The sequence below is a fragment of the Phyllopteryx taeniolatus genome, chromosome 13 (assembly GCF_024500385.1).
Source record: "Phyllopteryx taeniolatus isolate TA_2022b chromosome 13, UOR_Ptae_1.2, whole genome shotgun sequence".
NCBI classification, from domain to species: Eukaryota; Metazoa; Chordata; class Actinopteri; order Syngnathiformes; family Syngnathidae; genus Phyllopteryx; species Phyllopteryx taeniolatus.
Genome location: NC_084514.1, coordinates 14,692,826 through 14,710,970, shown reverse-complemented (window position 1 = coordinate 14,710,970; position 18,145 = coordinate 14,692,826). Strand labels below are relative to the sequence as shown.

The 18,145-nt window shown below is 42.4% G+C and overlaps 2 protein-coding genes across 15 annotated transcripts in view; one reads left to right on the top strand and one right to left on the bottom strand.

The window, feature by feature from the left end:
- tfb1m (transcription factor B1, mitochondrial) overlaps positions 1–6,376 on the top strand; it is a 29,422-nt gene extending 23,046 nt beyond the window's left edge. The window contains exons 7-8 of one of the 2 annotated variants that reach the window (XM_061794296.1): positions 4,444–4,571; positions 5,607–6,376. In XM_061794296.1, the coding sequence (XP_061650280.1) occupies positions 4,444–4,571; positions 5,607–5,874 (396 nt within the window). In that variant the 3' untranslated portion in view covers positions 5,875–6,376. The other variant, XM_061794298.1, reaches the window with a different exon arrangement.
- A 175-nt stretch (positions 6,377–6,551) lies between these two features.
- The window catches only part of tiam2a (TIAM Rac1 associated GEF 2a), an 84,523-nt gene continuing 72,929 nt past the window's right edge, over positions 6,552–18,145 (bottom strand). For 7 of the 13 annotated variants that reach the window (XM_061794276.1, XM_061794279.1, XM_061794274.1 and 4 more), the window contains 6 exons: positions 17,014–17,122; positions 15,446–15,504; positions 15,251–15,353; positions 14,251–14,344; positions 10,516–10,670; positions 6,552–9,616 (listed from right to left, as the gene is read on the bottom strand). In XM_061794276.1, coding sequence (XP_061650260.1) covers positions 8,976–9,616; positions 10,516–10,670; positions 14,251–14,344; positions 15,251–15,353; positions 15,446–15,504; positions 17,014–17,122 — 1,161 coding nt within the window. In that variant the 3' untranslated portion in view covers positions 6,552–8,975. Of the gene's footprint in view, positions 9,617–10,515; positions 10,766–12,724; positions 13,771–14,250; positions 14,345–15,250; positions 15,354–15,445; positions 15,505–17,013; positions 17,123–18,145 lie in introns of those variants that run through there. The other 6 variants (XR_009791365.1, XR_009791364.1, XR_009791363.1 and 3 more) reach the window with 6 other exon arrangements.

The window sequence follows — 18,145 nt, the reverse complement described above, 5'->3', positions numbered from 1 at the left end:
CACACCGCTGAGTGAAATATCATCGTGATATAGGTGGGAATGGGAGAACAAAAGCGCAAAGCAGTAATAGACGTCCCCACTGAACTTTGGGAAGGTCAAACATGAAATGAAAAAGAATGTGTGTTTATGAGGATGTTGGACTTTTCAAATCCTTCAGCTACCGATAAAAACAGACCGATGAGACAGATGGCCACCGTCTTCCATATGTTTGGCCTTTCCAATCACTCTACCGTGGGAATCCTTGCTGTCAGGCTGAGTTTTTACTGTCGCCTTTGGGTGTCAGTTGTTGCTTTTCCAGCAAATCTTTCTATGCACCATATTGCATTAAGAACATGTGATGCACCAGCAAACGTTTAAAGGCTTTTATGCACACATACGGTGTTCTTGCTCTTTTCTCTCTTTTTTTTTTATTTTATATTTTTTTTTTTAGGGTGGTCTTGGTCAGCTAGTTTGGCGCGCGAATGATAACGTTCATGCTTGACCAATCGAACAACACTATCAGAGCAATTGCAACAGTTCATTTTATCTCAACCCAACTTGTTCATTGTAAACGGAGCATTAGAATGCACACACAAATCTTTGCAGCTCTACCAGTCACAATCTTTTCTGCCTTTTTATTATTGTTCTAACAATAGAATTCTACACATTTTCAAAGTACTGTCAAACCAATAGGCGGCACGGTGGCCGACTGGTTAGCACATCTGCCTCACAGTTCTGAGGACCCGGGTTGAAATCTGGCCTGGCCTGTGTGGCGTTTGCATGTTCTTCCAGTGCCTGCGTGGGTTTTCTCGGGTACTCCGGTTTCCTCCCACATCCCCAAAACATGCATGGTAGCTTAATTGAAGACTCTAAATTGCCCGTAGGTGTGAATGTGTACACGAATGATTGTTTGTTTATATGTACCCTGCGATTGGCTGGCGACCGGTTCAGGTTGTACCTCGCCTCTCGCCCGAAGATAGCTGGGACGGGCCCCAGCACGCCCGCGGTACAGAAAATGGATGGATGGAAAACCCCTTTTCATGTGGACGTGAACCCAAAGAATATGTGTTTAGCAACACTGAAAGACCAAATTAGCTCGATGCTAAGAGTCAAGGCTACTGAGAATTTCCTTGAGCTTTAGCATCGATTCCTACAGAACATACTCATTTAGATGAGTCGCTAGTTTTTGCCTGCACAAGCCTACACACAATAATTGCGTTCACACAATTTCTATAGTCTTTGACTGAGGCAAAATGGAGCGTAAGCATGTTCGTAGCACCATACGTTTCAGGGCAGGTGGCGGCATGTGATTTACAGTGGCGTTTCCTTGCATGCTGAGGTTATGAGGGGAGGATTAATGGCGGGGCGCAGTATATATTACACAGAGCTACCTCGTGAAGCTGTGTAGCAAGGCCAGCCATAAATCATAATAGCAAAGTGACATGGACAAGCTGATGGCTGAAATGCCGCCGCGCGTGTCGTCCTGATATCGACTTTTCTCTGCGCTCTTCTCTTAAATCATGGAGGGTAGAATATAAATGGCCCGATTATTCCAGCAGAGGGTGGAATTAAAGGCATGCGTTTTTATTGCTTCCCCTGAACAGATGGTGGTCTGATCTTGCATCGCTGAAGCACTGATAGAAGCATTTTGCAATTCAGATATTCAGTATATGCTCAAGACAAAATCCCTCCTTTGTGCACGACAGGTGGAAAAATTCATTCCGATAAAGCTCGCTGCTGTTCCGAGCCGTGCTCCGGGTCACCGTTATCGACATCTGCTGCTCATCCTTTCGTATTGAAAATGCATTTTCTGAACTGAAAGAGATGTTGACAAACAAAGTTGATTGCGGCATTGGACTTGATGTGGCAGACAAGATGCCGCATTAAAGAAAACCATTTTGGAGCTTACTCCACACATGCATCGCTTTGCTGAGCTGTCAGACAATTCGGCTCCACCACTGTTGTCCTATTATTCCACTTCATGCTGCAGTGAGGCTACACAGGCCTATCTATCGATGTCATAAGAGATAGTACTGTGGTTTACCAGCACAGCTAAATGGAGCCACAATTGTTTGCGTCGAAATCTAAACATCTTAATAGGATTCCTTGGACCACGCTGCTTTTCCTCACCTAATTCTCTCCAGCAACATAAAGGCCAGCTGCGAATGGATGAGTCACCAAATCCAAGAATACAAGCTTCAGGGGTGCGCGAGGTGCTCGTTTGCGTGACGAGTGGAGGACTAAACTCAGCTCTCTGCAAGTTCTTTCCAATCCAGGAACACTAAGTTATAGATGTATTTCTTCTCTAATGGATCTTTGAAAAGCACCCAAAACCGAAAAGCCCTTAAAGGGAATGAAATGTATGATGATGATGATGATGATGATGATGATGATGACTAATACCACTGATGTGTGTGTGCTTAGCCAGAGCGCACCCAGTGGACCGACGAGTGCTAAGCTCCTCTGTGCGCGGCCTTTGCCAGGCCATTGGGTCTCACACACACACACACACGTGCGCGCGCGGATTGTGTGCTCTCGCCATCCCCATTAAGCTATAACATTCATGTCAAATACTGTTTACAAAGGGCCACCAAATGCCCAGATGTGGGATTATGAAATTGTCTTCTGAGGATTCCATTCTGGTGTTGGGAAGATGAAGGAAGATGATCCTCTAGAGGAAAACAAGCGATCAGCGACAGAGAGGGGGAAAGAGGGAGAGCGGCGAGTGTGCGCTTGTTGGTAAAAGAGAGAGCTCCTAAAGCAGCTCTGCCGACCCGAGTCTGTCACGACTTCTTCAACAGCGTGTCATGTCAGCTTAGGGCTGACACGGGAAGGATCGAGAGGCAACACCTCCACAAGTTGTCGTGCTCGAACAGCAGTGAGGACCACGTGCGCAGGGAGCTCCACAAGTAACACCCTTTTGGACAAAATTCTGTCAAGTCAACTTTGAGCAGTCGTACAATTCCGAGTTGTCTCCTGAAGTTCAAATAGTCATCAAACTACCGTTTGGAATTGTGGCTGTCAACTAATTTTGTCACGGGCTGTTTTTGTTGTTGTTGCTAAATTTAGAGATGCATTGATTGGCATTTGACTAAATGTCCCTCATAGACTATGAAGATAATCGACAGTGAGTTAATAGATTAGTTTTAGTGGGTTGGGATAATCTCTCCTACAGTGGATGCCTACAAGACAAAAGCCAGGTTTTTGTAAAAAAGATAAATCACTTGAAAACCTTTTTTTCTGCCATTAATGTGGCCCATAACTAGGTTGCATTAAAAAAAAAAATATATATATATATATATATCTTTTCGAGTGGGAAAGTAAAACCAAATGATTTGAAACAACTTGGGATGTGACTGTGTTCAGAATTAAGACTTGAACCATAACAAAATCTCTGACAACATGTGGGAAAGTGAGCGATGAAACCAAGGTTGAACTTTTTGTCCACAATTCCACAAGGTACGTTTAGTGCAAACCCAGCACTGCTCATCACCAAAAGAACGCCATAGGTACATTGAAGCATGGTGGCGTCAGGATCGTGCTTTGGGGCTGTATTCCTTAGCTGGAACTGAACTTAGTCAAAGGGGAGGGAATTATGAACAGTTCCAAATATCTGTCAGTGTTAGCCCAAAAGACAAAAAAGAGAAAAACATTTCTTTTTGCTAGAAAGAGAGAAATGTCAGGAAAAGCCTACTAGAACTTCTGAAATGTATTTGGGGTTAATCAGAGGCACTTGAAATTGTGTGTAGACTCCCCGTTAACATGAATTTGACCGGTTAATACTAAACGCAGCCATGTCCCATTTATAAAAGGGTGTGCACACTTGTGCAACTGCAATATTTCAGTTGTTTATTTTCACTTTCATCTCTCCATTTGTGTCTCTTTCGACTGAGTCATGATCCGCTGGTGTGAGTCTTTCAGAGAATACATTGAATTGGAAAATGGCATACAAGTCGTATCAGTCTGGTGGTGTGAGTAAAGGTCAGCGGGGTCAAGCTAGGGGGGTGGGGGGGGCAGTCTCAGCAAATGAATTAAGAACATTCAAATGTTGTGTGTTATTTTTTACACTTTGTTCATAAAATGTTAGGGATACAGTGTACGGCTTAGGGGTGAAGTTTCGTAACCTTTACCTTTTTACCTTTCAGTTTTAGTCAGTCGTGTATTTTGTGTCTTTTATTTCAATAAATAACGACATGAAAGAAGAGGCGAGTCAGCCTCGAAAGGTGAACAAAAAAACGATGCCACAGAAAAGACAGCTCAGTGTTTGGTCTGTGGTGTTACTATGACAACTCGGCAGCCAGCCACGCTGTGTCATCCTTTTTCCTCACTTTACACTTATCAGTTTAGTCCGGCAACCTTTCTCCACGATTGTGTGTTTCACACCCCAAAACGCCGACTCCCACTTGCAATTTCTTCTCAAGGTCAACATTATATTCTCCGCTGTATGTATGTGTGTGTGCATAGGTGGACGTTGGAGTTGTTCATTTCACCCCTTTGGTTCAGCCTCTCATCCAGCAGCCCTTCAAACTGGTGGAGAAAGTCGTCAGGAATGTTTTCCAGTTCCGCAGGAAGCACTGCCACCGAGGAATCGGGTGAGTGCTGATTTCATTGTGTTATCTGGCTGCGGTGTTTCACACCTCATCTGTAATTCGTCTCGCACACTTCGGAAGATCCTCTGACCGAACTTGACCAAAAACGCGAGCTTCAAAACCAGAAGGAACACACCAACGCGCTCACGTGCACGGGCCAGCCGCCCCCGTCCGTGCCTGTGAGAAGCCCAGAAATCAACACAGCGCTGGCTATGGGAACGAGAGCAGCACTTATTAGTCACCGACGAGGCAGCAGATTTTATATAATAGTCAACGTGTTGGCGGAAGCGGCACCCGACTGGCGAATATGCGCCCAGGGCTATTGACTACTAGGGATGGACATACTGAATAATTAACTGGATAAACTGTGAGAAAAAAATGAGAATGGGAATGTCTCACGGGTGAGAGTCATTGGATGAATCCGGTTCAGACCATGCAGCGTTACGACCGGCACTGATGAAAACGCACTTCTAGTCCAGGCATTCGCGCAAATCTAGGGACCGTCTATCCAGATGGCTGCACTGAAACTCATCAACAAAAGCTCAATTCAGTGGATGCTTTGGAGAGTGATAAAGCTTTACCCATAGGTACAAATTGTACGATGCGTTGGGGCAGTATGACAGCCGTGAAGTGTCTCAAACTTCTTGCCAGGCAGCAATTTTGCAACGCCGAATGATATGCTTACAAAACTGCAAAGCGTAAGATGTGATGATGGCCTCAAATATGTCCAAATCATACCCAAAATGAAAGGGGGAGGAAAAAAATACAAGGACAACCGTGTCTTTTACGTTTATCTTTGACTGCCTGCGGCATACAGCACACAGAACAGGTTCCACCATTGACTTGATTGATTGAGAATTAATGTGTGCTGCAGGTCGAAAGTGCAAAAGGTGAACAATTAATGAGCTCTTTGTGTGATTTCAAATAAATGTGCAAATTTCTAATAATTGCTGAGTACTCCTTCCTTCTATTTGCGCATTAAACATGTATAGTCATTGAGATATCAAAGCCTCTCCTCTCGATTCTCCCTCCTCCCAGAATGTTGTTCCCTGAGGCGTGTCGCGACGCCCTCACAGAGGAGCTGATGTGCAAGGCAGATGTGGAGCCCACCCTGCGCCCCACCGAACTCAGCATCCCCCACTTTAAGGCACTGGCGGACGTCTACGCTCACATGTGCAGCCGGGAGCCACTTCTGCTCGGCTACGACTTCCGAGAAGAGCTCCGGCTGAAACACCTTGCCAAGCGGAGAGGAATGCAGACGAACACGCCACAGGCAATGCCACCAAGCCCTGAGCAACCAAACTAAACATGAGAAAGAGCAGAAAGAAAAACAAAGCTCTGCTCTTATAGTCTTGCCATTTCCATCTGGCAGTGGCCTGCATTTTTGATGCTTTTTTTCCATGCATCCAAGACCACCAACTGGACGATAAGAGCAGATTAGCAGGAATTGAGCAGTGGTTAAAGGCTTTGCAGATGTTCACTGTAATGAACACTACACACAAAAGTAAGTACACCCCTCACATTTTTGCAAATATCCTTTCATGGGACAACATTGAGGAAATCATGATTTGCTCCGATCTAAAGTAACATAGTGTAAATTTACCTGCCATTCATAATAATGCAACACAGAGCCATTGTCTAAACCACTGGCAACAAAAGTGAGTACACCAGACGCGAAAATGTTCAAAGTGTCAATATGTTTTGGATAAATTCCAGCAGGCTGTGTATTGGAAAAACATAACGAGCAGATTGCGCTAAATGCAACTCATATTTGTATAGTCAATGTTTCAATAAAGTCTTACATTTTCTTTTTGATGGATAACACACTGGTGGTGCAGATGGAGAATTGTGCATGTTATGACATCCAATGATGTTCTCATCAGGGGACTGTCACCAAAGCGACTAAAGCAAAATGAAAGTGATGTTCTCCAAAATGTCAATGCAATTAATGTAGAATATGCACACACTCGGAGGCAAAGACGGCACCGTTCACAGATAAGTTTTATTTTGAAAATAATTCATCAGGAGGAGGAATTCACATTCATTGGTATGCTAGCACTGAAGGCATGATAATAGACTAATAGTCTTTAGTGGTTTGCCTTAGAAAGTACCTCAACTCCATCCAGGTTGCATTACAAAAAAAAAATAGCACTTGAATTTGTTGCAAATATATTTCTGCCTCATTTCTAAGTTGTCCAGTATCAATTAGAAAAAGAATACACAACGTAGAAAACAGTCTGTACAAAAGATGCATATAAACATACAAATCGTTTTACAAAATGTGTCATTCTAAACCATTAAAGCAGCCTTAACGAACAATTCTTCTGCTCACAAAATCAATTCCAAAGGCTATGCAGAAGAACATTAACCTGCCTTTTTTTTTTTTTTTTTTTTTTTTTTGCAAGTGAATTCGATCTTAAACTAAACAGACTATAAACAATCAATCTTCACTAAAGTAATAAATAAAACCTGCATTAATAACATTAAAACCTGTACAGGAAAATATTTCAATCATATAGGCAAACAGTGTACTTTAGTGCACAAAATACAGAAGGAAAAAAGATTTCATTGACTGCAGCAGGTCTTTGGATCTTTGCTCACAGTGTACATGTGACCATGAACTGGAGCACTGAGCGTGTGTGTTCCAAGTATATCAAAGCGCCATCATTTCCCATCATTCAGTCTACTTTTAAATGTGTTTCTGTCAGCTATTTTTAAAGGTGACAAGAAACGAGATGTCATAATAGAAAGTGAAACCAATGTGCCCCAAACTTCTTTCTTTCAAACCACCACATTCATTAAAAATAAACTCAAGTCAGCCTTTATTACAAAAAAAAAATACTCTCCGTATAAATAGTTTGTTCTATTTTTGCATGTGTGGCTGCTGTCATCCGGTGGGGTCATATTATTGATTATCATTGCCCCAGGTGGCCTCCAATTGCCATATGTTCATCGTTGTTGCCAGCATTTTCTTGTTAGTTCTGTTGATGCATAGTTTTAGCCTCTGCAGGGGGGACCGTATGAGCCGCTCGCAAACGAAATGTGTGTTATAACTGTCCCTGTGTCTCTCCCCCCCCCCTTCATCTGTTAGCACTGATGTACTGCTTTCTTGAGCGAAAGGGTCCAACGTTTTGATAAATAAAAAAACCTGCCAATCAGCCGAGAGTTTGAAGGGAGGATGGATGGAACGCATGGCTAAGATGCTTTTATCACCAGTGGGCCACATGATGGGACCCATAACACCAGTCCTCTGAAAACCTTAATAAATGTACATGTATTATACGTTGATCAGCATTTTTTTATTATTAATTTTACATTTGAGGTATTATTAAGGGCTGAACATAATCAAAAAGACATCAAAATTGGTCAACATCTTGTGAAAATGTATGTATTTTAATGGTCCCGATCCCCGAATTCATCCCGCTGCCCAGAGTTGCCAGATCTGGCCCACTAACGCAAACAAAGTATGTCTACTTGATGTTTCTTGCTAAATAGATTACCGAAATTGCAACTTTTTAACTAGCTTTTACAAGTAATCATTTTCACCCAGTTCTTTTTTTTTTTTTTTTTTTTTTTTTTAAATGGACAATAATTGTACAGTTAACTGCCCACCAATCATGTGGTTCAAGCCTTCGCAAATTTGCTTATTAACAGATTCTATTATTCACTGAATAACTCACCAATTAATTGTTTGTAATTAAATATTGCTTTGCCGCCACTTGTGGCATCTTGGTGCCAAGGAATTATGTTGAACTGAGGGCATAAGTTTCATTTAGTCAGGACATAGCCTTGTCTAATAGAAAAAAGTGATTTGCCACCATGTGACCGGCAATTACAAACCTTTTTGGTTTAAATCACCCCTGATTTCTAAGCGCCTGCCACCAGTGTGTCTGATTGACACAAAATAAAGAACCTAAACAGCTGTGAAACAAACGTAGTCGGCCATATTGGTATTATGTGATTTGGTGTCGTTTTTCCTAGGATTTCCAAGGGTCTGAACATCTTCATCTGATCACCACAGAATTTGAAGTGGGTATTCAGGGAACAGCCAAGAGTGAACTTGTGAGAAATTCACCCCCACGCAAAAAATTGTAATTGCCTATAGATGCCACAAGGTTGTGGCAAAGAACTAAAGTCAATGAAACTCCAACTCCACATACTTCCTTGACATCAAGATGCAACTCGATAGCACCAAAGCAATAATTCTAGAGCTTAGTCCATAGAACAAAATCAGCGAATATGAATATTGGTGAAAACTGCACTTGTTTTCAAATGTCACAGCAGACTGGACAAAATGCACTCATGTTTGGAATATGGCCCACAGGCCGTAGGTTACCCACCCCTCCTTGGGAGAGTCTACACACCAATCAACTTGCCTCGAGCTCTCCACCTGACCGTGGCTGAGCGCTAACTGGGGTTGTTGTCCCGCGCTCTCGGGGGTCTCTCCAAGGCTGTGTCATAGAAACAGTCCTCATTCACCACAGAGGTCAGACTCTGGACGCTAAACTCTCTCTCCAGGAGCGCGTTGAGGTCCACAGCGCCTGGCGGCGATGACGACGACGCATCCTTGTGGCCGTCCAGTGAGCTGCTTTGTTCCTTCATGCACACTAGCGCCCCCTGGCTCCTCCGCAGACTGCTGCTTTTCCTCTTTGCCGCACCCGCTTGGTCTCTCGTCAGTCTGGCTCCGGCCTTGGGAGCGTCCCCCTCAGGCAGGACGCGGGGGGCGGGCGTGTAGGTCAGCACGGGCTCCTCTGAGATTTTTAACTGGAAGAACTGAGCGTCGAGAGTCTCCCTCTTGGCGCCCGCAGTCTCGCTAAAGCCGTCGTCGTCCTCGTCGCTGAGAATGTCGGACTCCTTCACGGAGCCGGAAACGGGCTGGGAGTAACTTGCCGGCGGCGACCCAGACCGGCCCTCTTGGACAGGAAGTCGGGGCAGGGGAGCGCCTGACAGACTGTAGGTGCCGCTGCTCAGGCTGCCTTCGTCAGAGTCCGGTCCGGACTTGAGGTCTGCGAGGGGCTGCCGACACAACCAGGAGGCCCTGGAGGAGCCTGGAATGAAGATGGACATGGAAGTCATACATGGTCCTCTTATCTGGGTAAAACACACGCAGCTCACTGCCTTCCAGTCTTTTTATGACCTAAAAAGTAAAGATACGATCTGGTGAAGGTGCGTTTCACACTTCACACATTAAGCCAAATGATCTAAAGGCTAAATAGAAAGCAACCAAGAACATGTTCTTCCTCCAGAATGTTTTTCAATGGAATCTCTCCTTGGAAAATATATTTCTTGCACATTATATATATTTTTCATACATCAATATGTATAGAATGTAAAGTCTAGTATATTTGTATTTATTCACGTGCAGTTGACATGTTCACTGCTGCTCAGTTTCATTGCCTGATGTTGTGCATGCATTATTTTTGGGATTGGTGATTCTTTGGTATACTTCTTGCATGCTGCGCCTTTGCACATTGCTGCTGTAAAATAGAATTTCCTTGTTGCCAGGCTGTTTGTTAGATGTAGATAACTCAACATGCTCCGGATGGGGCCATTTTGATTCTGGGTGGACTTCACCATTTTAGTAGTTTTGCTAATCTCGGCTCAGGTCTTTATGTGTGGACCCTTTGCTTTTGCGCGTTTTCGCTGGGTACTTTAGGTTCCTCCTACATTCCAAAAACATGCTCAATTTAAAACTCTAAATTGTCCATAGGTGTGAATGTGAGCGCAGATCCTTTGTCTAAAAGGACCCTTTGACTGACTGTGATAGGCTCTAGCCCACGATCCTATCGAGGACGTTAAGCTTTATAGAAAATGGATGGATGGATTTTCGGTGGGTCTCAAAGTGGTACAACTTCAAGTTCCTCCAATTTATTCCAATATCCATTGTTTTCCATAAGGGTTTCTTTTGGAGAAACTAACTGCGTCTGTGGCGAATTGTGACACTCACCCATCCTGGCGGAGGAAGGCACAGCATTGCGCATGGCTGCCAGGCGTTCCTTACAGCCACGCTCCAAAGCCGATTCGCCCCTCGTGTTCCTCCTGGCATTCTCCCTGAGGATGGAGCGGATCACCTTGATGACGTTCACCTTGCTCTCGGGCTCGCTGAGGAGGACACAGACGAGGTGGCTTGAGCACATAGCTTGATGACTTCAGAGTCTAAATGTAGATTAAGCGAATTGCTGCCAGAGAGTTCCAGTCTGTCCCCAGAGAGAAGAGCAATGACATTCATTCAGCCAGATCCCAAGTTCTCAGTGCATTATGGGATTTTCCATCTTGATAGCAAGCGTTGCTCTCACCACCGCACAGAGAGAAATTACAGAGAAACTCTGTAATGCTGCGTTCACACCGGATGTGGCGTGATTACATAGAAAGTCAAAGCAGTTCGTGCAAATATACGCGAATCCGTGCCGGGCGGCGCGTATGACTCATTTGACGCGGCGTGAGCGGGGCGGGCACGTGAAAATTCGCCTCCTTCGCTGGTTTGCTCAGAGTTGGGAGAGTTGGAACTAGAAGCGACATTCGCGTGGTGGCAGCCAATCCGCGTCAAAAATGGAGTATGTCACCTGAGCGATTTGATATGAAATGTTATCAAAAAAGGAGTAGGCTTGGAAAATTGTGAAGGAAGAAAGCTGGCATACCTGCTAAGTGAATGTATTCATTTAATCGTTTACAGCTGTGAAACAAGATAGTAAGAGCATTGGCCAAAGCTTTCCCACAACCACCGGCCAATTTATTACACAGATACACACTATTTATTTCCATTTACAGATTAACTTTACCGGCCAGATGAGGGGGAACAGGAGGCTGCTGCTGCCTCTGCCCCACCTCACAGACTGCCTGGGGGTATGTACAGAAATGATGTAGCATCTGTAGAAGCACCTATGGTATGCTTTTCACAATGAGTAGTACTGAATTCTACACTTTTCCTTTTGGGTTATTTATTTATGGATGTCTGTCTAGGCTTTTTTTAGTGTGTCTGGGCTCAAATTTCAATATTTTAGGTTATATTCATTATAACTGGTTTGGGTTGAACTATTCTATTATTGATTCTTGTGTACTACGTTGGTGGCACGGTGCGAGACTGGTTAACACGTCCGCCTCACAGTTCTGAGGACCGGGGTTCAAATCCCGGCCCCGCCTGGGTGGAGTTTGCATGTTCTCCGCGTGCCTGCGTGGGTTTTCTCCGGGCATTCCGGTTTCCTCCCACATCCCCCCAAAAACAAACATGCATTAATTGGAGACTCTAAATTGCCCGGAGGTGTGAATGTGAGTGCGAGTGGTTGTTGGTTTCTATGTGCCCTGCGATTGGCTGGCGACCAGTTCAGGGTGTACCCCGCTTCTCGCCCGAAGATAGCTGGGATAGGCTCCAGCACGCCCGCGACGCGCGTGAGGAGAAGCGGAACGGTTATATGAATGAATGAATGTGTACTATGTTGCTGTATTTTATTGTTAATGTATTGATTTTGTCTTAACCCAGTGTAGGTGACATGAAAGGCGACCAAAATAAAATGCATTGATATAATAAAAAAATATAACCTTTCCATAGCGCTTTGTATCAAGATGTTGTTTCCACTTATGGGAAAATGTAAAAGGAGCTGAGGAATTGAAGAGCATCTTCTCTTTATCTCCTGAAGGAGGGTACAAACGTTACCTTACCACAAGGATACGCTGTTCATGACAAGCATTGATTCCGAAAAGATTACCGCTAGAGTGGAAGGAATATGTACAATTTCAAACTCATGAATTCATGTAGGAACAGAGCATATTTACTCTAAATTTGGACCAATTGGCTCAAATTATGTTTGGGTGGCCATCTTTTCCAGGAAGGTTTCAGGCTTTTATACTTTTTTTAAAATGATTTTTCTCTAGATGGATGTTAATTTTTTTAAAGAATAAAGCCACTTTATTTTACAAATGTTTGTCTTTTACATTTTTCAGACAAAATTCATTATTACATACGTAACAACCTTATCTTATGTCACGATGTCACGTCATCAGGTTTACTTCAGTATTTTACTGTTGTGTGCAATTATACTTTTGTTTGGTTACCTACTAAATGCAGTCCATACATTTTACAGTACATCTACTTCAAAAGTGATGCTTTATTGCCTCACAATATAATACAATCAATTAAATCCAATATATCATGGATCAAATATATAAGCAGACAATGTTTATTATGATATGAAAATGAATTGTTGACACGTATACAAACAGATACATATTGAAACAAATATTGCAGGAATTTTGAAGTACAGTATGTGTGGGTGGCTCTTAAGTTGTAGACTTGGAGGACCAGGTGCTTCCCACCTGGTGCTCCATATCCCACCGCTCCTCAAACCTCTCAGCAATTTTCTTCCACTCCTCTGTGGTGGCCACAGCCATGAAGTCGTCCACGAGGCAGTCCCAAAACACGGAAAATGTTTGCCATGGTCCTGAATGAGTATCTGCAGCACATAATATACCTTTAAATTGAAATCATCATTCTATCATTATTCCAGTATTTAGCAAATAGAAATAATTTTGTAAATCCCAATTGACCTAAAACAGGAACAGGTGACTCTTTTCATGTCAGATTCAGGATCCAGGGGGAAAAAAAGAAAAGTGTTATACAGTCCAAATGATTTAATAATAACTACGGTACATCATGACTATACTTCAGAAATATATTGAATGCAGTACATCAAACAAATATTAAAACGTGTTGTACTATTTTATTAATAGAGCTATATATTGCTGCTTTCCAAAATAATAATCATAAATTCTGGTAACCTTAATGTTAAATTGTACACGGTTCATAAACGTGTACGACTGTTGAGCAGATAATCTAATCGATCCGACCTCATTTATGCCTTTCCTTTCATCAATGCATTGCTATTTGCAATTTGATGTCGTTAGATCAACATCATTTTTGATACATGTATTAGCACTGTAGTAAACCTGCAGTGCGTGACTCAGTAGATATAGTGATTATTACATTAATTGTGACACACCAATTAATAATGACACGAAAATGCCACTCACCAGAGAAAAATGGACAGGTGCTCCGCAGCTGAGATGGAACGCCTGGGACCGATTCGAGCCAACATGTCGTCAAACTGGGCACCGGTTGGGCTCATGTAGCATTGGAAGCAGCTCCTGGAGAAGGCAGTGAAGCTGCGTGCGCCTCTGGATGCTGTTTGGCATTCCAAAGACGTTTGGACTTCCGCGAGTACAGAGCCATAACACGTGTCAAATCGGCCCGCGATCAACCTCAAGCGAGGGACACGAGGCGAAGCGAGTTTTCACATTCAGTGTGAACGCAGTATAAACCATGTATGGCAAAAAATACCACCTGTAAATTCCATTTTAGTTACATTCAGTCGTCTATCAGAGCTAACTACTGGACCTCTCAGTTAAAACTCATTCTTAGTGCACATGAATGAATGAATTGGCCCAAAACTTAATTTACTACAAATAACGTATCTTTGCTCATCTATCTGTGCCAGTGAAGTACAGTGACGGGCAGAACAAATGCAGGTAATGGTCTTCCACAAAATGACAACTACCCACCTTTTGTGAAATGTTTGTTTGGTGGTGTGTGTGCTCTGTGATTTTTCACTAATGTAAAATATGTGCATCAGCTCAATATGGTTTGGGAAACTCTGGTCTAGAACAATAAGGTACCGAGTAAATGTCTGACCTGCTACACAGCTGGAAGACCGTCTCTGGTCTCCCTTCCACTTCAGACCTGGAGTGAATCAGCTCCCAGATACAGCTGCTTTCTGTGCCTGGTCCTGTGAGAAAGCAGAGTAAAAAACTGTTTTAATCCTGCAGTCTTCAAAGGTTTATCATTTTAGAGGAAGCTGAAAAGAAATGAGAATGAGCTTGGGTGTTCTGGGAGAAGATGAGAAGAGAACAAACCGATTTGGTGTATTGTCTTTGTGAGTGATTAGCATTATCGGGCAGGAGCAGTGTTACAAGTAGCAACGTTACTAGTTTAACTACAGTTCTCAGTCGGGTGGTCATAACGTTGCCATTTTAAACTTCAACTTTTCAGTATTGAAGCTACTTTTGTGCAATAGCATCCACAAAAGCTACATTTCCCCACAGAGTTCTAAAGCTTAAATGCATTTCTTCCATTTGACTTCACTTATCTATCCTCCCGCTTATGCCCTCTCAAAGACGGTATATAGAAAGATTCCCACAAATTGTCTGATAATGCAGTGGAGCAGGATGGACAGAGCGCAGCAGGAGACAACAGCAGAGCAGGGGGCAGATGTGTACATTTTGTGAATCCCCATGGCCATACTGTAACGAATTCTTGTTACTTATCGAGTCCCCACAGAACAGCTGTTATACATTCTGGTGTTTACTGTGCAACCGCAAATAGAAAGCTCCTGTCAACATCCAAGATGTCCAACACACACTTTTAGGTATTTCCCAAGGGTAACAACAATCGTCAGCTAAGCTAGTCAGTTAGCAAACTTCAACAGCTAACATACAGTAGCACCAGTTAGTAAACATGTTTTTGGCACGTGCGTGCGTAGCTTAGTTTGCTACATGCTTCTGGTATGCACAGTAGCTTCAGTGTAGGAAAGCTTTATTTTGATGTAGACTTGTAACTTGTAATCTAACTCACTACAGTTCCCATGTAGCCTGCCCAAATCTGGTGATTACTAAGTGTACTGTGTCAATCTTACCTGCTGTATTTCCAAGTCTAACTTGGAGTGCAGACAGAGGGATGAGCCAACGGAACTTGAACGGGTCCGGGTCGCCGTGAGAAAGCGCCGAACGTGGGTTGGTCTGATCCCATCAAAACGAGAGGAGAGATATGTTCTGTTTTATGCCAAGATACCATTTATGCCATGTGAAAGCGCATGAGCGCAGCCCCTCACCATCTTCTTCTTCAGCTTGTTGTTTTCCCTGTAGACCAATATGACTGCTTTCTTGAAGACTGGCATGAAAGAAAAACACATCTCAGCATCTTTACTTCTGCATGTGGATGCCTCATGGGGGAAGTGGAATGAAGGGGTACAACCCACAGAGGCATTTTGATTATTTATTGGTATGTTAATAGCAAAGTTGAACTTTGAGGGGTTATTGCATGTCAGGGTAGCAGCCATGTATATTATTTTCATGTGCTCAAGATAATATGACAAAATATAAATAAAACAAAACAAAACAATAAATAAATAATACAAATAATAGTATTATACACCACAGAGTTGGCCTGGGCCTACTCTTACCCTTATTATTTTCAAAGAGGGGAAACCTCTGCATTATTTCACTTTTTTTTTTTTTTTTTTTTAAACATATTCCCAATTTAATAGTCTATACTTTCACTGTAGTTCAGATTTTTTTCATGTATTTACATGTGTTCTTTGGGGGCGTCAATACATCGCCGATCAGTATATTTCGATGTCGGCAAGCTCACATTAACAGGGTTAATCACATTGGCAGATATCATTGCCATAAGTATTCGCTCACCTGCCTTGTGCAGGACAGTCAAGTTCATCAATACCAAATTCTCTCACCCATGTCTTTATGGACCTTGCTTTGTGCATTGGTGCACAGTCATGTTAGAACAGGAAGGGGCCATCCCCAAACTGTTTCCACAAAGTTGGGAGCAATGAATTGTCGAAAATATCTTGGTATGCTGAATCCTTCAGCGTTCCTTTCACTGGAACTAAGGAGCTATTATTTTTGGACAATTCCATGTTCCCAACTTTGTGGGAACAGTACTTCCATTTCTAACATGGCTGTGTACCAGTACACAAAGTCTACAAAGACATGGATGAGCGTTTGGTGTGGATGAACTTGACTGGCCTGGCCAGAGTCCAGACCTCAACCCTACAGAACACCTTTTGGATGAATTAGAGCTGAGACTGAGAGCCAGGGCTTCTCATCCAACATCAGTGTGTGACCTAAAAAATGTGCTAACCCTTATGGATTAGGAATAGAATGTCACTTAAATTCATATGTGAGTCAAGGCAGGTGAGCGAATACTTTTGCCAATATAGTATATCTGGTATAGACAAAGGCCTGAGGATATCCAATGTCATGCTTTTATATATATATATATATATATATATATATATATATATATATATATATATATATATATATATATATATATGCTGCCATTGCCCATATACGAATTCTGTTACTTGAGAGCAAAAAAAAAAAAAAAAGAAAAATATTTTAAATTTAAAAACGAATTGTGTCACTTGAACCCTGCAGTGTAAATCTAACCCTAACCCTAACCACTGGCCACATCATTAGGTACATTGCCGATTTTATGAGATCCAATACAAGAGAGCTGCATCAAGAAATCAGTTTAATTACACCTGTGACAGTGTCCATCAAAACTTGTTATTACTATTCTTCAGATATGCGTACCTAATGTGGCTGTTGAGTCTATTTTATTTTACCCAGTATGCAAGAGTGGAGGAGGCAGACTTACCAAACACAGTCATTTCGGGGTCTTTCCTCATGCGGCCTAATGACGGATGTGGGTTAAGCCAGACTGCAGTGGAATGCAGAAGGAACTCTCCCATAGAGATTTCAGTGACCTGTGTGACACACAAAATTGTGTGAGATTATTAGTATTTATTTATTTATTTAAATCAGGGGGGGAATGTGATTTTATGGATTAAAAAAAAATAATAATAATAATAATAATAATAATATGGAGACATGCTTTTTGGTGGACAGCGATAATACAGTAAACCATTCTGAATGTGTTTAATATGATCAGAAATCTGCGATTGGTTGGCGACCAGTTCAGGGTGTACCACGCCTCTCGCCCGAAGATATCTTGTATAGGCTCCACCATACCCGCGACCCTCGTGAAAAGCGGTATGGAAGATGAATGAATGATCAGAAAATAATATTACAATTGCAACTGCTAACAGCTCTGAAACCCTCATGTAATTTCTTTAAAAGGAGATATATTATGAATTTCTGTCAGAATGTAAACAGTTCCTAGGTGTCATGATAACATGTCCGTGGCATGCTTCTGTCAAAATTTTATTTTATTTATTTATTTATTTTTTAATCAAGAATAATATTTTAACAGAATGTTCCAGCCATGGTGAGATTAGCTCGTTTTAAGGGCAGATTTGTCTGATCCATCGCGCCAGTCCTTATCCCGTCCCACATATTGTTGGGTCAGTGGTGAGCTTGGCTTTTGTTAAAATGTCTCCTCTTCAGTTAGTGTTCTCAGCAGCCGGCTGCTTGCTTCTATTAGCAAAAGCAGACCACGAGTGTGGAAAAAGAAGGAAGCAACCACCCCAGACAACGAAAACATTTTTGTGGTGGTGGACACCTCGCGAAACAAATGATGCCTCGTAACAGTGGGGCAGAAGAACAGAACGGCTCGCTCACAGACACATTTACAAAAATAGGCACATAAGATTTACTTGGTTGTTTAAATTTCACACAGCAACTTTAGAGACAGACTATTTGAATAAAAATATGAAAAAGTACATTTTAAGTTAACGCACCCACTTTAATTAACAAACCAGAAGTTTGTAGACATAAGTAGAGTGTGTCTCCATTTATCTGATAACTGTTTACGCGTACATTTTACTGCA